The following is a 23,434-nucleotide window of genomic DNA, read 5'->3' as shown; positions in this document are numbered from 1 at the left end:
TTCTATAATTATAGATTCTAAGAATAAATTATACCCTACTCTTATAATTCTTTTATGTTACGACGACATCTAACATACCGAGTCACCTGATCAGAAAGTCACGGGATTAGAGATTCCCACTGGATCCCACTGCTCCCACCTGGTGGGACACGATGGGATCAATGGGACAACAAGGAACGAAGGTCTATATAAGGGAATGGGTTTCATTACAATGTAGAGCTTCGTGCTCAAGATCAATCATTAGTTTCATACTATAGTTACGAGAATTGCAACCAGTTACAACCTTATTGAATTCCTACTTGAAGTTTAGTCTAAACCACCTCGAGAGATCTCTAGACACTTCCATGTGACCCTAGAGGCAGCTCCCGTAACAATATTAAGGATAATGTATTTAGAGATATAGTTGACTATTGATACGCTTATTAGATATATTTATATCATTATTTTTCAAGGTAGAATTTAGAGGAGGAATATAATCTTTTTTTTGATTATATTAATGATTATGAAAAGAAGTTTGCTAATAAGTTGGCTGTAGTGGTATTGTTACGCCGGTCCATCCTCGGTACCGCGTCACATGACTCTTAGCACGTGATGGACCCTGCATGACAGGCATAACGGAATGTAGGTCCATACAGACCAAAGGTCCAGGACCTCTCTAGGTCCTGAACGCTCCAGTACAGTACGAAGGTCTATATAAGGGAATGGGATTTCATTACAATATAGAGCTTCGTGCTCAAGATCAATCATTAGTTTCATACTATAGTTACGAGAATTGCAACCAGTTACAACCTTATTGAATTCCTACTTGAAGTCTAGTCTAAACCACCTCGAGAGATCTCTAGACACTTCCACGTGACCCTAGAGGCAGCTCCCGTAACATTTTATAACAAAGTGTTACATTACTTATAATTTATTATATAATTATATAGTCATTTGATAATTGATTAAATAATATCTTATAATTTAATATCTTTTTGAATAAATCATACTAGTTCGATATTACTTATAGGAAGAAGATTCATTCTAAGTAATCTTTAATGAAAATATTTTTTTCTGAATATCTGAATTATAAGTACTATTATTATATCTATATATATTAACCTTAATATTAATTTATTTATATTGATATTAGAAGTATATTAATCTTTAATTAATTAATTCACTTGTTAAAAGTAAAAGTAATCTTATAAAAATAATAATAATATTGTTTTAGACTTTAATATTAATATTAATAAGAAGGGAAAGAATAAGAAAAAGGGAATTATTTATTAATCTTGATATAATATTAATATAACTGAAGTATAAGTGTATTTATTTATAAAACAAATATAAATATTTTAATTTCTATAAGACTAAATTATTTAATTATCAATACAGATTAATAATACTTAAAATATTATTAATTCATTTTATACTCTCTTATAACAACTTTATATAGCTTTTTTTTACAGAATATAAAGTTCGAACTTCTAATATTTCTATAAAATCTATTAAATAAAATACTTTTACACCTAAAAAGAAAAAAAATTGTTCTTAAGATTATACTTTAAAATAATCTTATTTTTATTTAAAAAGAAGTATTCATTTGTTAGTAATCATATTCAATTATAATTTACTATCCCAATCTATATCCCACCTATATTCTAATACTATTTTTATAAAAAGACTATATATCCTAAAGCCTATTAATTTCTTATTAAAACTTAAAGATAATATAGAGCTAAAAGTAAGCCTATAGTAATTTGTTACGGGAGCTGCCTCTAGGGTCACGTGGAAGTGTCTAGAGATCTCTCGAGGTGGTTTAGACTAAACTTCAAGTAGGAATTCAATAAGGTTGTAACTGGTTGCAATTCTCGTAACTATAGTATGAAACTAATGATTGATCTTGAGCACGAAGCTCTATATTGTAATGAAATCCCATTCCCTTATATAGACCTTCGTTCTCTGTTGTCCCACTGCTTCCCACTGTGTCCCACTGGGCCTTACTCAGTGGGACTCAGTGGGACACCTTGGTCAGGTGATATTTTAATCAATCTAGTCATGTGACGACCTCGGTCGTAACACTATCCCCTTCTTATCCTAGCGCTTGCCCCAAGCGTTCATAAAGTAAGCTTCCCCACTCAGGAGTTCGCTCTCTCTAATGCTTTTGCTTTCTCATTATGCCAGCCATTCGTTCTGAAAAATCTGCTAGCAGTCGAAAAAACATTTATTTTCGTTCCAAAGAAAAAGGAATCATTATGCCGTTTAGGTGTAGTCGTTGTGTTGATAAAAATCTGGAATGTAGGGTTCTTCCTAATAGTTCTCGTTGTGGTGAATGCGCCAAAAGCGTAGGAAGTGGTGACTGTAACGTTTATGGTCATTCTGCTGGTAACTGGGCTCGCGTGGAGCGTGAAGAAGCTCGTCTTGAAGCGGAGGAAGAAGCTGCTGCAAAACTGGAGCAAGAAGCTTTTGCTCGTCGAATGAGAATTCGTAGGCAACAAAAGATTCTTCGTGAAAAGGCGGGTAAGATGTTGCAACATGACTTGCATACCATCGAGGCCCTTGAGGAATTTGAAGCCGAGGAACAACGATTGGAAAATGAACGTCTAGAAAAGGAGAAGGAACAAGCTTCTAGTTCCTCCGTTGTTGCTGGTGACGATTCTTTCGATTTTGGTTCTTCTTTGGATCCTTCGATCCTTGCTTCAATGGATTCTCCTTCTTTCTGGGCAGATCCGGGTATTGTTGATGGAATGCCTCCAACTTCTCAGGGCAGTTGAGGTTTTCTTTCGGTTCCCATGAGTTTTCGGTATGTGGATAATCTAACCATTTGATCAAGTATTTGACTATGCCTCTGACGTATTTGCAGTCTAGTATTGTTTCGACATCGTATATGGCGTTTGGATTGACTGGTTCAATTTCTGTAAATGGCGCGTTTGGCGCTCCTGGTGGTGCTGGTTCGAGCAAGGATATGTGGAATACTGGGTGGATATTCATTGTGTCTGGTAATTTCAATCGATAATTAACTGTTCCTATTACCTTATCAATCTTGAATGGTCCTAGTTTCCTGTGGTCTAGTTTATTGCTTGGTCTCTTAGTTTCGATGTTTCGTCGTAGCAGATAAACTTTATCCCCCTCTTTAAGCGTAGGTTCCATACTACGTTTCGTATTGTAGTACGCTGCTGTTCTGGATGATATGAATCTTAGATCGAGAGTAAGCTGCTCTTGTAAATCCTTTAATTGTTCGACTTGTATTATTGCTGATTCGGCATTAACTTCTTGTGGTATCGGAATTTTATACGCTTGTGGATTAAACCCAAAATTAGCCCGTGCTGGTGTGATTTTCGTGGTTTCCGTTTCCGATGTGTTATATGCGAATTGTGCCATAGGTAATAGTTCTACCCAATTGTCTTGTCGATAATTTACATAGCATCTAAGATATGCTTCCATTGTCTGATTGGTCCTCTCTGTTTGACCATCTGTTTGTGGGTGGAAAGATGTCGATAACTTTCTCTTGATACCCATAAGTGCTAATAAGGTAGTCCAGAATTTCGAGGTAAAGAGCTTGTCTCGATCCGAGATTATCTCATCCGGTACTCTGTGTATGCTTACTATGATCCTAAGGAATACATATGCTAGTTGCTCAGCATCCCATGTTTCCTTGAATGGTATCATATATGCAAATTTCGTTAGCCTGTCTACTATATTGAGTATCGCATCGTACTCAACTCCTGTAGTAGGATCCTTTGAGAGTGGTAGTTTGACCACAAAGTCCCATGTGATGGACTTCCATGGCTGAGAAGGCATGTCTGGGGTCTGGAGCTGACCATACGGAGCATGTCGTGATGACTTGTTTCGTATGCAGGTGTCGCAACTTCCAACAACTTCTTCAACTATCGTTCTCATTCGCGGGAAATAACTGATTTCCCGGATTCTTGCAAACGTCCTTGCAATTCCTTGATGTCCATGTGCCGGCAACCCATGTTGTTCCGTCACAAATTCCTTGGTCATTTGACTCGGAATGTATACTTTCCCATGAAAGTATATGGTTTCGTTTTCTATTGTGAATCCTGGTTCTATTGCCTTGCGTATGCGTATAGCTGTAGCATCCTTGTCGTAATGTGATTGGATTTGGTTTCTGAGATGGTTGTCTTCCAATATATGAGTAGCTGCAAGCTGTGGTGCATTGTAAACCAGTGATTCGCCTTCTTTCTTGAATATTGCGTATGATTCGTACGACTTATTTTCTTGGTATTCTGGTTTTCGGCTAAGAGCGTCGGCCCTAGCGTTTTCTGATCCTTTAACATATGAAATCTTGAAATTGTAATTGGCCATGGTCTCCGACCATCGGACCTGTCGTCTGTTTAACTGCTTCGTTGTGGTGAAGTAAACCAAGTTCTTATGATCTGTGTACACTTGTACTGGGTATTTTGATCCTTCCAGATAAACTCGCCATTCTCTAAATGCGTCGACTATTGCCAGTAATTCTTTGTCGTATATTTCATAGTTAAACTCGGCTGGTGATAGTTTTCGAGAGTAGAATGCGATTGGTTGCTATTTCTCATTCTGGCCCGGCTGGCTCAGAACTGCCCCTATAGCGAAATCAGAGGAGTCGGTCTCCACTATGATTTGCTTTTCTGGATCAAATGTCAACAGTATTGGCTCCTCGGCCACTGCTTGTTTGAGCGTCTCGAATGACTCCTGCGCCTTGGCGGTCCATTCGAAGCTTCCTTGATCTTTTCTGGTTAACGTGGTTAAGGGTGTAGTAATCCCTGAATAACCCTTGATGAATCTTCTGTAGAAGTTGACAAATCCCAAGAAGGACTGTACTTCTTTGATTGTGGTTGGCTGCCTCCATTCGAGCACTGCCCTAACCTTGTCCTTGCTCATCTTGAGCCCTTGGCTTGATACGGTGAACCCTAAGAATTCTGTTTCCTTGACGTGGAATTCGCATTTGCTTGGTTTACATAGCAAATCTGCCTTGGCTAAGCTTTCGAGGATGCTGCTAACATCCTTGATGTGTTGGCTCTCGTTGTTTGAATATACTAGGATGTCGTCCAAGTAGCATATACAACAAGTGTCTAAGTATGGTGACAACACATTGTTCATGAGTCTCATGAAAGTAGCTGGTGCGTTAGTTAGCCCGAACGGCATAACTTGGTACTCGTATAGCCCGTATCTTGTTTTGAAAGCGGTTTTCCATTCCTCGCCTTCCTTCATTCTGATCAAATGGTACCCGTTGCGCAGGTCCATCTTGGTGAATATGGTAGCTCCGCCTAATCGATCTCTTAATTCCGTAGCTAATGGAAGTGGATATCGATCCTTCTTGGTAAGCGTGTTGAGCTTTCTGTAGTCCACAACTAGTCTCTTAGTACCATCTTTCTTGGCTACCCACATAGTTGGACTTGCCACTTGGGACGTGGATTCCCTGATCCATCCCTTGGCCAAATTGTCATTGATATATTCCCTGAGCGTCTTTAGCTCATCGGCCGACATTGAATAAATTGGGGTGTGCACAGGCATCTTGCCTTCCTCCAATATTATTTCATGATCCCATGGCTTGTGTTCTGGTAAAGCCTCATGGATCCCTGGTTCTTTGAAAACATGTTCGTATTTCTTGTACTGTTCTGGTATCATAGGCTCCTTTGCCTTAATTGCGATTTCGTGCCGTGTCGTTGGCTTCTGCATTTGTAGAGGAGGTGTACTGTCCTTCGCTCTTAATGAAGGACCCTGGACTGGGTGTCCTACGTCGCCGGTGTTGTTCGCGTTCAACTCTCCTTGGCGCGTGTTACGTCTCGCGGACGCCTTGAACGTGTCGTCGTGACCGTTCTTGCACTGATCAAATGTCACTGTTTCTTGTGACCAATCTATTCTAGGGTTGTGTGCCTTCAACCATGGCATTCCTAAGATGATCTGTTGTTGGCCCAATGGCACAACGTCAAGCTGTATAACCTCCGAATGTTGGGTCATATTCATTCGTACTGGTCGTGTCTCCTGTGAAACGTTCCCGTCAGATCCTGCTAGCTGTCCGTCAACTAGCTGCAATTGGTAGGGGTTTTGTTTCTTCTGGAGTGGGACTCCCAAGTACTTTGCAGCCTCTGGTGCAATAAAATTTCCTGTAGCCCCTGAATCTATCATGGCTTGTTGTATTTGTCCGTTTATCTTGACTCTGCAGTATATTTGTCCTGCTTGTCCTGTAGCATTCAGCTGTGGTGTAATTTGCTTATTCTCGCTATTCTGGATGATCTCATCGGCAAATGTTACACGTCGAGGCTCTTCCTCTTCTAGATAGACAGCGCTTGTCCCTGATATAGCTCTGTCATCAAGTAAATCCCTCCATAGGGTGTACCGGTAGTTCCCTCGAGTGACTTTCATTATCGTACCCACGACTGGTGGTGGTAATATGGCTTGAGCCTGGACCCGGTGTTCTTTTCCTACTCTTCTGCATAAAAATAGAACCTGATTCTCATTTCTTTCAGATGTGTGGTGATAAAACACTTCCCATAGCTCTCCTCTGTCTGGCCACTGGAGGTGATCGGTACTGATCCTTTCTATGAATGATGTGTTCGTAGTGATTCCAAACCATAGAATTCGATGCTGATCGACGTACCGAACCTCATACGATTCGCCCTCTTCAGCGTCTGTTACGCTGAGGTCCTCGTTCATAGTTCCTTCGGCTGTATCTCCAAATTTCCAGATACGACGGTTCCATTGGTCAATTTCCCGAATAGACCATGATTCTCCTAACTGCGGGTCTTTGTTTACCCATGAGAGACATTCGTCCTCTTCTTCTTCTTCGAGCTCTTCTTCGTAAGCTGGTGGTGGCGTGGCTAGCCCTGTCATGCTAGCAGCACACAATTGTGGCGTGAAGGTGGCATTTAGTTGGCCCTTGCCGAACTTATTCTTAAAGTTGCCCTTCTTGCCCCCTGTTCTCTTGCTTCGACATTCTGCTGCCCGATGCCCTGCTTTCCCACATTCAAAGCATAAGTTATTTTCTCGTCTTCGTTTCTTTTCCGGATCATCTTTCCCACCTTTGTGGTGCGTAGCGTCGAGTTCCATAGGGTCTCCATATCTCTGTGGATTGTAACGTGGTCTTCCCTCATTCTTGCGGTAACGCTCTTGCTTTTGATTTCCCTGGGGTTTGTATGATCTTTGACTTTGTCGATATCGGTAAAGACGATCATCTGATTCGATGGAGTCCTGGATTAGGTCGTTCAAGTCTACACTCTCGGCAGATCTTTCTAACTCCAGTCTGACTTCTGGTTTGAGTCCTTTACGATAGTGACTCATAATGGCGGTTTCGTCCCACTTGGTTGTTCCAGCATATCTTCGAAATTCCGTAGCATACTTCAATGCTGATCCTGTCTGCTTGAGGTTGAAGATCTTATCTTCCGCTACCTCTAGCTCATTGGAGTTCCCGAAGATTCTACGAATCTCTGTCTTAAATCCTTCAAAACTGTTGAAGATTGTTCGAGTGGGTTGCATGCGATCCTGGTCGTCATGCTCGAAATAGTCTCGTAAATATGGTTGAATCCGCTTGCTTGCTTCTCCTCTGAGATATGATACAGCCCATACACTCTTGGATTCCTTTTCGGTGAACTTGTCTTCGTTGAATCTGAAGTAGATTTCAAGTTGTAAGAGGAAGGTGTCGAGTTCCTGTCGAATTCCTTGGTATTTGTCTGGTAAGGCAATCTTGAGTGTTTCGTTGATGGTAATCTCCTTGGGAGCGTCGGTCATCTCGATATCGTTGATGTCGGGTGCTTGTGCCTGACTGCTCGCGGATGTATTGGTGGGTGCCATATCGTCGGTTGGTATTGAATTGGTACTTGAAGCAGAAATGGTGCTCAAAGTGTTACGGGAGCTGCCTCTAGGGTCACGTGGAAGTGTCTAGAGATCTCTCGAGGTGGTTTAGACTAGACTTCAAGTAGGAATTCAATAAGGTTGTAACTGGTTGCAATTCTCGTAACTATAGTATGAAACTAATGATTGATCTTGAGCACGAAGCTCTACATTGTAATGAAACCCATTCTTTTATATAGACCTTCGTTCTTTGTTGTCCCATTGATCCCATCGTGTCCCACCAGGTGGGAGCAGTGGGATCCAGTGGGAATCTCTAATCCCGTGACTTTCTGATCAGGTGACTCGGTATGTTGGATGTCGTCGTAACAAATATCTATAACTATACTTATCAAGTAAGTCAATTATATACCAAAAAAGAACAAAAGAAAAAAGTTTATTTACTTATAACGTGGTTTAACACCGAGTGTATTATATCACCGAATATATTACTTTTACTTTAATTTGTACTTTCTAATTTATATTTTTCAATAACAATTGAATCAATTAATTGAAACTATTAAGAATCCAATAATCTAGGATCTATTATATTATTTTGATAAGTTCTTGAATTATAATCTGATTTTCCACATTTATTATAACATCTATTAAAAGATACTTCCTCATTAAGATTACCCTTGTTTTGACGCTCGTCATATTGAATCTAAATATCAACCTTTTATTAAGATAATATATCAAGAGCCTCTTATCCAATAAGCACTCCTCCTTAATGTAATTAAGTTTTTTTCGCACATCAATACTTACTTAATACCTCATTTGCTTTTCGAAGTATACAAATCTCTATATTCAAAAGTATATTCTCATGAACTAATCTCTTTATACCTTTAATTAAAACTAATACAATTTCGAATATAAATATAAGAAAGCTTAATTGATAACAGGTTATTCGAGATTTAACTAATATTGATTGAAAAAGAGCTTCTATAGGATTCTGAGATGTTTAAAAGATTTAAAGATCTAAATCAAAAGAGAGGGGAGTAAATATATGGATTCGAATATCCAATTTAGAAAGTACTACTTCAGAATTAAATAAAACTAATCCTACTTTTTGAAATCCAGCTTTTATATTCTGATTCATAATTAATCATTAATATATAATTTTAAAAACTATAAAGAATTCGATTTTTAAAATATAATGAATATGTGCTTTTATAAACCTTTCAATTTGAGTACTATATTCTCGTTTTAAGGTACTAAAACATTCAATATTAAGAGGTTGAATTAAATAACTTGAATATAATAGTAAATATATATATTTAATATTATTCTCCTTATAATAATTCTGGAATAATATTGATTCATAGTTTTCATATTTATCTAGTATTAGCATTCTATATTTACCTTTAGTCCGATTTCTTATATATTTATCGAAGTGTTTCAACTATTCTAACTCTGTCTCATTATTCGTTCATTTATTAGATATAGATTTAATAGCCCAATCCGTAGGAAAATCGATTTCGGTATATTAATTGGAAAGATGCATTTATCCTTGAACTATTAGAAATGGAGGTATAGTATCCCCCTTATTATTGCCATATATAATCACTATCGCTCACTCTCGATTGCCTGGTTGTATTGCTTTTCTTCTACCATTTCGTTCAGCACTAATTACAATCATTCCGGGGCATATTATACTCATCATAAAGCCAGTTTCGTTGAAGTTGTAGAAATCGCAATCAAGAATACCATATTTCGCCTACATGTTCGAAATTATACAAAACCAGTCTTCAATAAGCTTGAGATCTTCGCAAAAAGCTTTTTGAAAGTTATAAATATAATTAAAACACATTTTTAATCTTATATAATACTTTACAAATTAATAAGCCCAAAGCTTTCCAACCTTCTTTGCTCTTTATAATTGAAAAATATAATTCACTATATCTTTTATATCATTTAATTTAGATGAGAATCCTTTATTATTTATATTAATTATATATTAAATAAGCACCTTCTCTTTTAAATCAGTTATTTTATAATTATTTACTTGAATTTCTATATAAGGAAGTAAACTATTCATTCTATAGAGAAGTATTATATATGTTATATTATATAGTTTAATAGCCTTTCAAATGCTGAGTTTCTTATCTTTTTGAATAGTTTTGATAACTAAAAGTATTTGAGCTTCTTTTCTGTTTGATTATATAATAAATGATTGATAAATCGTGTGTTAAAATTGAAGAGTGTAAATTGAGGTAAAAATAGTGTATTCGGTGATATGGTGCACTCTGTTACAGGAGCTGCCTTTAGGGTTATGTGGAAGTGGCTAGAGATCTCTTGAAGTGGTTTAGATTAGACTTCAAATAGGAATTCAATAAGGTTAATAATTAATTGTAATTCTTGTAATTATAATAATAAAACTAATAATTGTTCTTAAGCACGAAGCTCTATATTATAATGAAACTTGTTCCCTTATATAAACCTTCGTTCTTTATTATATTCCTTGAAACCTTTTTATAAACTGAATCGCTATAGACCTCACTGCGTTCCAGGAGTGCTACAACTCCTTGACGCTTTGTCACCTGTTCATAGTCATATGACGCGGCACTTCGCAAGGACCGTCGTAACACACTCGGTATTAAACCATGTTATCTTTATAATCTAATTTATTATTATTATAATTCTCTAATTTGAATTCTAAAACATCTTTATCATTATTTAATCTTTTTATAACAGAATACTTATTCTATGAAATAGAAGATATAACTCTTTATTTCATTATAAATTATTAATAGAATATATTAATATTGAAAATATAAAAGATATAATAAACAATTTATTATTATATATACTACTTCCTATTACTTCAACTATACTAATAACAGCTTATTCTTACTACTATAAGTTCTCAATAATATTAAAGACATATTAATAATAAAGAATAAGAAGAGATAAAATAATTAAAAGAGATAAGAAAATTAAAAAGATCTATATATTCCAAAAATTCAAGTCATTATTAAAATTATAAAACAATATACTTTACTTTTCATATACCTTCTTATTATAAAAAAGAAAGTTTATACTCAAATCGATTTATTACATTATTTAATCATATAAATAACAATACTTTATTATAATTATTAATGTATAGATTAAATAAATAATTATAAAGCTTAAAAGCAAACTTTTTTGAAAGAGAAGGTAATATTATAGATTAACCCTAATCACAATTACAATCGCTTATATACATATACGTGTATATACATAATCATATATATATAACTAATATATAGATGCGCTTTATAAGCACTTTACTCTTGATTCTATAGTTATAGATTCTAAGAATAAATTATATTCTGCTCTCGCAGTTTTTTTATGGCAAAGTGTCACAGTTATTATTAATAATATAATTCATTAACTAACTCGTTATATTATAAATAATTATATTAAAATAGTATCTTTTCCTTAATTCTTTTATACTTATATTATTAATCAAGATTTTAGGAATGTTTTATTAATTTTCTCATTTTTTATTTCATTAATAAATTATAAATTAAATATTCTTATATTTTCAAGTACATTTATAATCTTTTTAAATTAAAAAACATTATTTTTTATTAAATTATTAATTTCTTTTTGTTTTAATTCAACGAAAATTATTGATATTGAATTATTAATAAATGCTATGAAGTAGTTTGTATATTTAATATTATTAAGTTTATTATTATTTGAGAAATAGAATATTAGGTTTAATGTTTATTTCTTAAATTCAATATAATTAATATTTTCGTTTATAAAAGAGATTATTAGTATAGAAATTACAATTTGAAGAATTAATAATCGTAGAAGCTAAGGGTTTTTAAACAAATTTAAAAGAGTTTCCTTTTTATTTCTACTTTATATAATAGTCAATAAAGTAATTAATTTAATTTTATTAATTTTCAATAAAAAAAATTTATATAATATATTTTATATCATTTATATTAATTATACCTTTTATATATTTTTAATAGATTGTTTAGGTTGTATTAATTTTGTTACTTATATTAGTTTAATAGGTTCTTTATAAAGTTAATTTTAAAGTCAATTCTCTTCTTTTATATATAATTTAATTAGATAATATAAAACTTTATTGAGCTACTTGTTAATTGTATAATATATATCTCATCTTTTATTTCTAATAAATAGTACGGACTTATTCAGTCTTTATGTTCTTTTTATATTTAAACCTTTAAATTAATGAATAGATTGTATAATATTATTATAAATAATTCATTATATTAATTTAATATATCTAATACCTATCTTATTATTCATATGAGGTGAATCACATAGTATTATAAGAAGAGTTGAATTATATTCGTTATCCCTATTGCCTACTACCCGAAGGGTAGTATATATAGGGATTTTAAATACCTATAGGGCCCTTACCGGGCTCGAAGAGGTCCGGTTTCTCATCATATGACATGATATATTATATAAGCGTGACCTTCGGCCCCGGCCGGGATTCCCCCGGAATCCCACATTCTTTACATTATAACTTATTAATTTCATTCATTACCTTTTTAATTACAATTTACTATTATAGGATTATAAATGCTAATAAGTTAAGGTCGATTATTCATAAATATACTCTAAATACTAAAAACATTAGAACTAATCCGTCTGATTCTATAGTATCATTTATTATTTTAATAGTCATTTATAATATCATCTCTCTTATTATAAAAATCTCTAATTCATCAATAATAATATTATATATTTATCTAATAATTATATAATAGTATTCAACAATTTTTGATTAATTAATAAACTATAATTAGTACACTTTTCATTCTAATCAATATAATTGCTATATATTATATAAATTCCTTACTAACAAAATTCTTTCTAATATCATATATAATATAATCTAAAGAGTTAATATAAATATCCATCTAACATTTTTAAAATATATTGAAGATATACTTTACAATAATGTTGTCTAATCATTATACTACTTAGAATTATATACCTTCATTAATAATATATAAGATAGAATTAATATTAATATATATTATATTTATTATAATTAAATAATTAAAATCAATATTATTTTATAAATTGAATTTAAATCGATCTAATAATTTTCTATACTTTTAATAATATTAATAAAATTTAATAAATTTGTTAATCTTAACTTATATAACATTATTATAACCAGCTTATTAGAGTACTTGTAAAAGCCTATATGCTGATAAATAACTGAAGCAATAGTATAGATATTATAATTCTATATTGATAAGGTAGTATGTATTATTATCAATAAATTATTATATAAATTGTTATATATTTATATGCTACAAGAATATTACATATTCATTATAATAAATACATAGAAATCGTTCTTTTATATTATTTATAATAATTATATCAAGAATGTTATTATAATATATATCAAGCCTGTTTATATCTTTAAGGGATAATAAAACAATATTTCTATATTCATAATATGAAATTCGATAATTCCTAATAATAAGTTTAATTATATTGAACCAATTAATTCGACTTTATTAATTCTGAATACTATACTCATAACTCCTATTATTTTTATATTTAAGGTAATATCCTTAATTATTATCTTATATATTACATACTACTTATAATCCATTATTAATTATTATACTATAGCTATATTAATAATAATTTCTTGAAATTCCCTTATATTATATTTACTAATATATATTATACTTTTAAATTGAGATTAATATATTAAAGTATATATAAAAAACTTATTGAATAGGTTCTTAACAATCTTTTATTTATTTATAGATCTATGTCACGGGTTCAATACGTAGTTATATAGATGCCTAAGGCATCCACCCTCTATATAGTCGACACCTCTCCACCTCCTTCTTCACTCTTTGTAGAATATCATACATCTTACCTAGTACCTATCCCTTGCACCGTGATATCTATTTTAGGTAATAAAGCTTGAATATGATTCTTATATAGATAGGTTTTGGAATTCGAATTATACAAAATAAACTATAACTTCATTATCTATATTAAAATCAGAATCTTTAATAGAATCTTTATATTCGATAAGAAATTGTTTAAAGCTTTTATTGAAATTATTACTTTTGAATTGTTCCTTATATTTACATCGAAATTCTTTACATTTCTTTTTATTGTATCAAATTAATCAATAATCTTTCTTTTTATAAATAAAGTATTTCTTCTTTATATATAATTTAAATAAATATTAATTACCTTGTTCAAAACTTTTATTCTAATTATATCCACCTCAATCATAATAATACTTATAATTAGTATAGAATATCATGACTTCATTAGAATAAGCTTATTCTTATATTATAATAGCTAAATATAATTTCTTTAAAAGACTTAAAGTATTTTTAATAAGACGAAAGTAAGCTAAAGAGTATACCTATATTAAAACATATATAATAATAATCTTTTAATAAAGTAATTCTTTTATTTTTATTATAAAACTAAATTCTTTATATATATAATAAAGTTTTGTAATTATAAATTATAGGTATTGAAATATTATCTTTTCTTTATTATTTAATTCTATTATTATACTTTTGAGTGTAATGATTTCCTATTACTATATAAGGTTATACTTATATTCTAAACCTTTAAATATAAACATCATTAAATTATAAATCCTAGTTATTATATTAAATAAATTATTTAGATTTATATGGTAAAAGTTGAGTATAGTATTAATAAGTATAATAGAAAATGTTTTCTTTAATAATAATATAGATATATTAATATGTTTATAATTGTTAAGAAAGATTAAGAATTTGTGAGCAAAATTGTTATTTTGATTGTTATATTTATTAGTTTTATTATAAAGTTTTATAAGGTTATTCAAAAGCTAATTAATATTTATAGGTTTCTAAAGAGATAAAGTGTTTTAAGTAATATTAATATTTTCTAAATTTTTTTTTTCTTTATTTCTATAATATTGACCTTAATTTAGAATATTGTTTCTTTCATTTCTATTATTTTCTTCTCCCTTGTTTATATTATCGTTATTATTAGGTGGATTATTAATTAGTTATTCGGTTTGTTGTTATGGGATTGTGTTATTATTGAATTGATAGGATATTTTGTTACAACGGATTAGTAACAGGCTGTAGAATCACCAACGTATAGGCTATAATGGTACTATAAGCCTCGGTGATTCAGCTGCAGTATACCGGGGGACGCTAGGCACCCAGGAGAGCCTCAGGCACGTATATAGTATTAGTCATAGGATACCCTAGAAACATAGGACATAGTTCCCAGGACAATAGGTCCTAGGAAAGACAGAACACAGTAAGCAAGAAGGCTTCACTAGGATTAGTAATGTCCCAGGGGATTAGCCCCAGGACAAAAGAATAAGCTAGGACACCAAGAGTCACGGGATTAGTGTCCCGTGATGGACAGCTCAGGAACGACAGCGCTCCAGGAGCGCCCGGCTGTCCCAGCTGTCCAAGTAGGACGAAGATCTATATAAGGGAATGGGTTTCATTACAATGTAGAGCTTCGTGCTCAAGAACAATCATTAGTTTCATTACTATAGTTACGAGAATTGCAACCAGTTACAACCTTATTGAATTCCTACTTGAAGTCTAGTCTAAACCACCTCGAGAGATCTCTAGACACTTCCACGTGACCCTAGAGGCAGCTCCCGTAACATATTTATACCTTTATTAGAATTAATATCAATTGCTTTTAATCAAGATTTCAAAGATTAGATTGAGAATATAATTATAATGGTATTGGGATAGCCTTAATATTGAATTATTAAATAGATCGAATAGGTATTAGTTTTATTAAATTATAATACTCTTTTATAAATAATAAGTTAATTATAGTTACTTATTAAGGGAGATTAATAATGTGATTTTGAATCATTAGTATTTACTATTATAATAATAATTTCAATGGAAAAGGAATATATAGTTTATACTTCTTAATACCTTTATTCTTGTTACTATATTAATATAAATTAATACTTGATAATTTAGATATAATGCTTAAGACTTGTAGGAGTTTATCTTGATTATAAATAACTTATTTAATTGAATCTTTTATTTTAATTATTTTAGGGGTAATTAATAATATTTTTAACTTTTTTATAATTCTTTTAAGTATACTTGGTAATTGAAATTGAAACCCTTTTTTTTTAAGAACATTTATAATTTTAGGATCTAATTATTATTGAAATATTATATATTGTATATTGATTAGTACCTTATTGATTATTCGTTTCAAATAGATGGTATGCTTTATAATAAGTAATTCATATACATAGAGTTTGTATTATAATTTGTATAATAATTGTATTCCAATAAATAGAAAATGCTTTAATTCAAAATCCTTAAAATTTATAGTATAATCCAATTACAATTTCTTATTATAAAAATTACTAGATTTGTATTCATATAATTTATATTTGTAGAAATCTTATATTTCCTTTTTATTTATATAATTAATATCAAAAGGGTAATTTTTCTATTTATTTATTATTAATTTATAATTATTAGGTATAGTTTCTAATGGAATTAGAAATTTAATAATAGATTTGATAGATTTAATATTATTGAATTATTTTAGAACTAGATATTCAATATTTTTGATATAACATTCTCAAGATATAAAAGAATCTGTAAATAATCCTATTGTATTTAATAGATAATAAATAGATAATGAGATATTAGCTTTATTAAAATATAACAAAGTTTAAGTTCAAAGAGTATAATACTAAGCTCAAACTAAATACTATTAATTCTTAATCTTTAATATATATTATAATGAAAAATAAAATGTAGACTAAAGTTAATATAAAAGCTGCCGTTATATTATCAACCGCTCTTATTCATATAAAGACAAATATCAAATTATATTAGAATAATACAAAAGTTTACAACTTTTCAAAGAAATATTAATCTTAATTTAAACTATATATTGTAATTAAAATTAAGATGTTAAACTCCTAATCTATAATATTACTAATCAGTGTTAATATTATTATAAGAATGATAAAGTCAATATAGTATTATAATTCATACTATTGTTATATTATTTGAGGTTCTAAAAGCTAGGACTACGAAACGTATTACTATAGTGTCGGAAGACGCTAGCGTCAACGCTAGCGTAGTCACATGATCCCTGTCCTAACAAAAATCTTTCAATATTTCTTTAAAATCTATATTTTATAATAAGGGGCAAAATTGATTTAATTATTATTATATATCATAATAATCTGATAATGATTATACTTTATATAGTTATAAATCGCTCAATATTATAGTAAGAAAATATGTAACATGTCATCTAAAAATGATTCATTAATCACTTTGTAGTGTACCACCCTATGGGATGTACTTCTAAGTGGAGCATGAGTACTTTCTAGCGCACGAATAGACTATCGAATATCACCCTTGTCAAATAACCTACTAAATCAACCACCCTATTTTCAAACCACCCCTGTTTTAAATTACTCTTTTATATCAAAAATCACTTTTTTAATTTATTAATATCTTTATTAATATATAATCTAATTTAATAAAAATTTAAATATATATAATTTAAATTAATTTAAATTTATTTTGAAAATTGAAAATTTTAGGAATTTTCTATATTGAGATTTAAAGCTTTAAAATATCGATTTTTAAATTTATATAGGAATTATATACAAATTTAAAACTTTTATAAAATCTTTAATAACTTTTTAATAATAATTATTAAAAGAAAATTATATATCTTTTTAAAAGTTTTGAATTTAAATTTATATAAAAATTAAAAAAAAATTAATAGATATAAAGATATAATATATAGTGAATTTAAAATAGTATAAATAATCCTTGTAATTTTAAGGATATTCTTTTAAATATTAATTTATAGGAAATTTTCTTTTTTTTGAATTCTTTAAAATAAATATATTATAAATTTATAATAAAATTTTATAGTTTATTTTTAATAATTTTTATTAAAATATTATTAAAGATTTTATAAAAGTTTCAAATTTGTATATAATTTCTATACAAATTTAAAAATCGATATTTTAAAGTTCTAGATTTTAATATAGAAAATTCCTAAAAATCTAAAATTTTCAAAATAAACTAAAAATAATTTAAATTATATATATATAAATTTTCAATAAATTTTATTTATAAATAAGAAAGTTAAAAATTCCATTTTTGATATAAAAAGTAATTCAAAAGGAAAGTGATTTGAAAGTAGGGTACCCGATTTATTTATTAAATATTAAAGCTTCAATAATCACAAAATCCATACACACAAAAGAGTTACTGTCAGAATTTTAAAGCAGAAATACAGAACAAGGTATTATATACAAATTTTCAAGCGCGACTATATACAAGAAATAAATTATTTACAATTTCGAACACAAAGTTCGATATACAAGACGATATCGCGGCGATTAACAGTGAACATCAATCAACGAGTTACTCAAATAGGAGTTCAACCTATGCAAGCGCGCTATAAGGAGCAATACCTGGGTAGTATGATGCGGGATGAGTTGGGATGGCGATGCTAACGCTAATACCTAGGCCCGAGGAAATTTCTCCAGACATGGTGGTGTAGGCATACGAACTTAATGATGAGTTAGCTTTAATTCGATAGCCCAAAAAACAGGATTGAAGACTTACGCAGCAGGAACAGAAGTAACAGTTGCAGTCGAAGTGTAAGTTGTGTAAGTGGTTCCAGAATTAAGACAAGGTCCAGTACCATAAGCATTGTTGCACTTGTACAATTCCGAAGATTCGGTATCAGTCCAGACAAAGAAACTGGAAATGGTGATATCCTTGCAAGGGATGGCAGCGGGACAGAGTAATTGGATAGGAGCTCTGGCTGCACCATTTGCACAGGTACCGTGCCAGTGAGAGAAAGTTAAGTCGGAGTAGGTGACTCCACTGCCGGCTACGACGGATTGCCCGGTCCAGGCACTGTCAATATTAAGGGTGTAGGCATTGCTATGTCCCATGAAATTGTCGAATGTTGCACTTTTGAAGCTACCGGAACCACCGTTTGATTTGATCATCATCATTTGGTTGCAGTTTTGGGAGTATACGTGGTTATACTCGACATTGGAGATTGCTTGGACAGGTGTTAGTTAGAGAATATAGTCGAGAAAAAACATAGCTTACCAGTATCAGCACCAAGACTTCCGATGGCACTTCCTCCTGACCAATTGCAGTAGATGTTTTCGACTAGGATATGGCTAGCAGGACTCTGTGGACAGTTAGAGACTTTCTTTCTTTAGAGACATGATATTGATGCCGTACCTTGACAGTAACACATTCATCTTTGTTTGTAACTTCGATATCGTGTGCCCAGATGTTGGTTCCCCAGATATCAATGCCATCCAAACCACCTTCATTGCCACCACGAATGACCAAGTTGTATAATTCGCCATTTGTGCAAGTGTCGAGTACGAGATGGAATGCAGGGGCTATGAGAAGAATTAGTACGATGCAGATAAAAAAGAACGAATAGTGAATGCTTACAATCAACCAAGACGATACCATGAACGGAAAAGTCCGTAACTTGAAATAGACGCAATATTCTGGGACCGTAAGTGCCCGCTATCATACAGTTAGCACACAGACTTAAATGTACTAAGACAATGGACTACTGACCCGAGTGGAAGACGTAGCCGTAACCCTGGATAGCACCCTTAGAGTTACCGCTGTAAAATTCGAAATCGGTTGTGTGTTCGACGAATATCATGTTTCCACTCGCAGTACTAGCACAAATATTCGTCAGTGAATGTCGCGATTGTTTGATCAATCATTTGATCTCTTACCCCGTTCGATAGATAGTTCCCTCCAAGTTAATGGAAACACCGGTTCCTCCAGTGAGGGTGACCCAAGTCCCGAGACCATAACTTCCAGAAGGAATGTAGACTTGCGATGAGTTAGCAATAGCACGACGACGATATCGAAGAAGACTTTAAGATATCATACCTTCACCTCCGCCTATACATGCTGTCCATGCTTTCAAAATAGCAGGTCCATTGTCGGTGGTAGCAGAAGCAACACCACCGTAGTTGAGAATGTTACAGATCTTTACCGCAGCTTTTTGAGCTGTCGTAGTGGTAGGACCAACTGTACCAGAAAGTTGACCAACCACAAAAGCTGGTAGGGCCAATAGAGAGGCAGTAACGAATGAAAAGACCGAGGACTTCATTTTGACAATAGAGAGAGGTGAGGAAGAAATAATGTACATGCAAAGATCGACTATTTCAACTGGCGATCACGTATCTTTTGAATACTCCGTATTCAAAGGGGGTTCAGCATTTTCGGTATATCTGCAACCGCGTAGAAGAACCCGTGAACGACTTTGTCCACGCTTCCTATCAAACAAGTGTGAATACATACAGAAATTTGGACGGTAGATCCTCGTCCATCCCACCAATGATTGCAGATTAGCCGGAAACGTATATCCATGCGATATTTTTTGACATCTATAAATATTGAATGTACACTTTTAAACACAAATGGGTACTGAACTGTGGACACTCGGTGGATTCAAGTCCTAAGACGTAATACGACATAAAAAGTACCGACCCCGATGTGCTGAAATTAATTCCGAACGATTTTCCACTTTTGCGCCCTTCTCCATTTTCCAAAAATAAAAACCTTGTTTTGAATGAATGAAAAAGGAGGGCCTGTTAAGATCCTTACTTAAGATTTACTATCTTCTGACAAAGGTTTGCAAAAAGAGGAAATTAGACCGTCGATTCGGCTAATGGACTCTCCTTGTAGGTGGAAAATTTCTCAACATTTCCGACCCCATAAAACGTGGGGTCACAAGGCTCGAGAGCCAAAAGAGACTAAAGTCTGGGGAAATCCGGGGTAATGACAAAATGAATACAAGCTTTTCCGGCGACTTGCCGGTTTACACGTTGTACGAGTATGATTTGTTGTTAATCAATCCATGACTGTTGGGAAACGTGGTTACTAAGGTTAAATAGACTGCCTAAATGCACTGTAACCAAGCCAACGAAAATCATTGACACCATGCAGAGATATCCTATTCTCACCCGAGGTAGTCTTTCTATTTTTCGATCCCAACCAAGAAACAACTAGACTTTAATCTTGAGAGAATTAATTGCGATTCGGATATCTCGCCGCCGTACCGAAATGTTAAATGAGTAAGCCCCTTCATTTAACGAGTATGACAACGGAATGAAAAGAAATATCAATTGAGCTTCGAACCTGCTGCCAACCCGCCAAGAAAAGGAGATGCAAAATGATTGGCTGAGCTCTACATTATACGTGTTTAGAATTTAGGTAACGTTAGAATGCCAGAAGTTAATCTGTGACAAAAAATAACACAACGGCTGTAAAGTGAATTGTAAAGCTCAAATAAGGTGTCTAAAATGATTTATCCGCGTTGTGATAATCAAGGGAGATCATTTTCGAGACTTCCGAGCAGGCGGCACATCTTCCTCCCGACCGCGCTTGGCTATTGATCTTACCATGGTTGGTGTGGCTAAGATTGCTTTTGCGGGGAAACGAACTCTCCAGTCTATACCTGGAGCTTTGTACCTGACTCCAAAACATGTGGTTACGAGGATATCTCCACCTTCGGTAACAAAAGTTCGGATACAATTGGGAGTCATCCAGGGCGTGTATACTTGAGTTGAACTTTGAATCTGGAGGCGCCCAAATGCTTTCAAACTCTCCTTTGTATGAACCTATGATGGTGTGCAGCTCATTGCCCACTTTTGCCATGCTTTCGTGAAAACTGTTCGTATTATCACCAGCATCAAGGGCTGCATGATCATATTCATTTTTTCTGACATGCTCGTGCGACGCAATTTCATGCGGTCTTCAAAAGGCTGGGTCTCTGCCATTTGCCGGTGATATTCCTGCAAAAATAAATCTGCAACGTGCTTGGAAAAGCCTGCAATCAATTGATCAGTGAAATCTTTCTAGAAAAGCAGGTGGCGTCTTATCCTACAAAGGTATGCTGTCTTCTACAATATTGTATCGTCACCGAAAGCTGAGCTTCCTAGGAAAGTAAAATCGCATATAATGTATGCAACTACTCCCTTCAAAAAATTCAATGGTTTCAAATGCGTCTTCAGCAAAGGATAGTCAACCTTGTGCCTGATAAGTACCGCAGTTGGAACATCCAATAAGCCGCGAATGTTAGCCAACGTTGTGCCAGCATTCGAAGCCGGAACTTTTTCATCCTCAATGCAAACAGGTTCCCAGAAGTTTTTGGCCCTAGCCAATGGTGCCATAGCACTACCTTTTACCAGTTCAGTGTATTGGAGCATCAATGTTTCTAGACATGCTAAGGACTGGTGATCTTGTCGTCATTGATGCTTGCTCTACCGAGTCTAGAACGAATGTTGTCTATATCGCAGCTTTGCCTCACAAAGGCATGTGATTGTGCATCATTTTCCCTTTCGAGATACCTAAATCCAATCCTGTTGGACCATAATGTTTCTGTTTGTCTCTGTGCGTAAACCGTGGTATATGTCGACAAGGCCAATGAATTCACCGAATTTTGGTTGAGGTATTGTGTCGTCAGTCGATTGACGTTCATAGACAGATCTGTGTTCAAGTGCTATTAGACCCCGAATTTGAGACACTTCTGTATTGGACTGCTCAGAGGCCTTGTTCTTGTCCGATGCCTTAAAGTTCAAGAGTCTGTCTGCCTTCAAAAATTGGGTGTTAAAGACTCACTTTTTTCTAGAATATTTGCATGAATTACATGCCATATGGGCGCTTTCCTTTAGATATTGCAGCCTGTGTCGCTCGCATTGCGTGCATCGGCGCGTCCTAAGATGAGAAAGTTTCGAGTTGAGGTTACCCTTAACGGAAAAATAAGCTGGCATAGCATGGTGACGCTTGAGTCTTGGCAAAACTAGTGCTTTCGCAATCTGCTCTTGCAATGATATGGTGATGAACGAATCCGATGATGTAATTTGCTGTGCTTTGGATATATTCGTGATGGTTGAAAGACTAGAGTCAGTAGTACTTGGATGAGATGCGAGTTCCTCTACTGTGGGAGCCACTATAGGCGATTTGATTAATTCTAGGGCTTTGTTAGCATTTTGTGCGGCAGATATAAGTCTAAAGCATCAAAATTCCTACCACGAAGATTCCTCTCACTAGCTGAGCTGCCAATTAGTGGCTGTACTTCAGCGGCACTGACAGGCAGATTTTCGGTAATGGGGCTCATATTTGGGGCAAAGACTGACATTGCCATTTTGTTGTCTGGGAAGTAGATTATCTTCCTTGTGTATTGGATGTGAAACAACAAAGTAAAATCTTGTTGTGAAGAACGTTAGTTATCTCAATGGATAACGATCTATCATCTTGAAGGCAAGGGAACAGCTCGGTGAGGTGATCTTGCAGTCTTTGGTGCTCTCAATCCTTGTTGCAAAACTGGTAACAATCGGTATGTGAGACAAGACCACGCCACTAACACTGCAGTTAGGCAGATACAAATGAAAGCCCTTGACATCCAGTCTTTTCAAGCCAGTTTGCATTAATTAATGGTGGTATAGCACTCTTGAAGAAGGCGTCTTGAATGACCCCAGTTAACATGTAGCAGAATATGCACATGGCAAAGTACGGATTGACGAATTAGGTGAGCTGTTTTGGTGACAACTCAGTAA

At 33.2% G+C, this 23,434-nt stretch overlaps 3 protein-coding genes across 3 annotated transcripts; all 3 read right to left on the bottom strand.

The window, feature by feature from the left end:
- Positions 1–18,260: 18,260 nt before the first annotated feature.
- On the bottom strand, positions 18,261–19,983 carry EAF01_006762 (uncharacterized protein; the record flags this gene model as incomplete). Its single annotated transcript, XM_038915016.1, has 8 exons — positions 18,261–18,387; positions 18,444–18,891; positions 18,942–19,026; positions 19,080–19,246; positions 19,302–19,379; positions 19,434–19,540; positions 19,601–19,700; positions 19,761–19,983. 8 exons carry the CDS (start codon positions 19,981–19,983, stop codon positions 18,261–18,263), a joined length of 1,335 nt encoding a protein of 444 aa, XP_038769971.1.
- Positions 19,984–21,211: 1,228 nt separating this feature from the next.
- On the bottom strand, positions 21,212–21,421 carry EAF01_006761 (uncharacterized protein; the record flags this gene model as incomplete). Its single annotated transcript, XM_038915015.1, has 1 exon — positions 21,212–21,421. The coding sequence occupies one exon, from the start codon at positions 21,419–21,421 to the stop codon at positions 21,212–21,214; it is 210 nt and encodes a 69-aa protein (XP_038769970.1).
- Positions 21,422–22,225: 804 nt separating this feature from the next.
- EAF01_006760 (uncharacterized protein) lies at positions 22,226–23,022 on the bottom strand (the record flags this gene model as incomplete). The annotated part of the gene is made up of 3 exons (XM_038915014.1): positions 22,226–22,464; positions 22,525–22,848; positions 22,908–23,022. The coding sequence occupies 3 exons, from the start codon at positions 23,020–23,022 to the stop codon at positions 22,226–22,228; spliced, it is 678 nt and encodes a 225-aa protein (XP_038769969.1).
- Between the last annotated feature and the right edge of the window lie 412 nt (positions 23,023–23,434).

The sequence above is a fragment of the Botrytis porri genome (assembly GCF_014898465.1).
Source record: "Botrytis porri strain MUCL 3234 chromosome Unknown BPOR_008, whole genome shotgun sequence".
Taxonomy (NCBI): Eukaryota; Fungi; Ascomycota; class Leotiomycetes; order Helotiales; family Sclerotiniaceae; genus Botrytis; species Botrytis porri.
The sequence above is the reverse complement of the archived record's forward strand: the minus strand, read 5'-3'. Positions and strand labels throughout refer to the sequence as shown.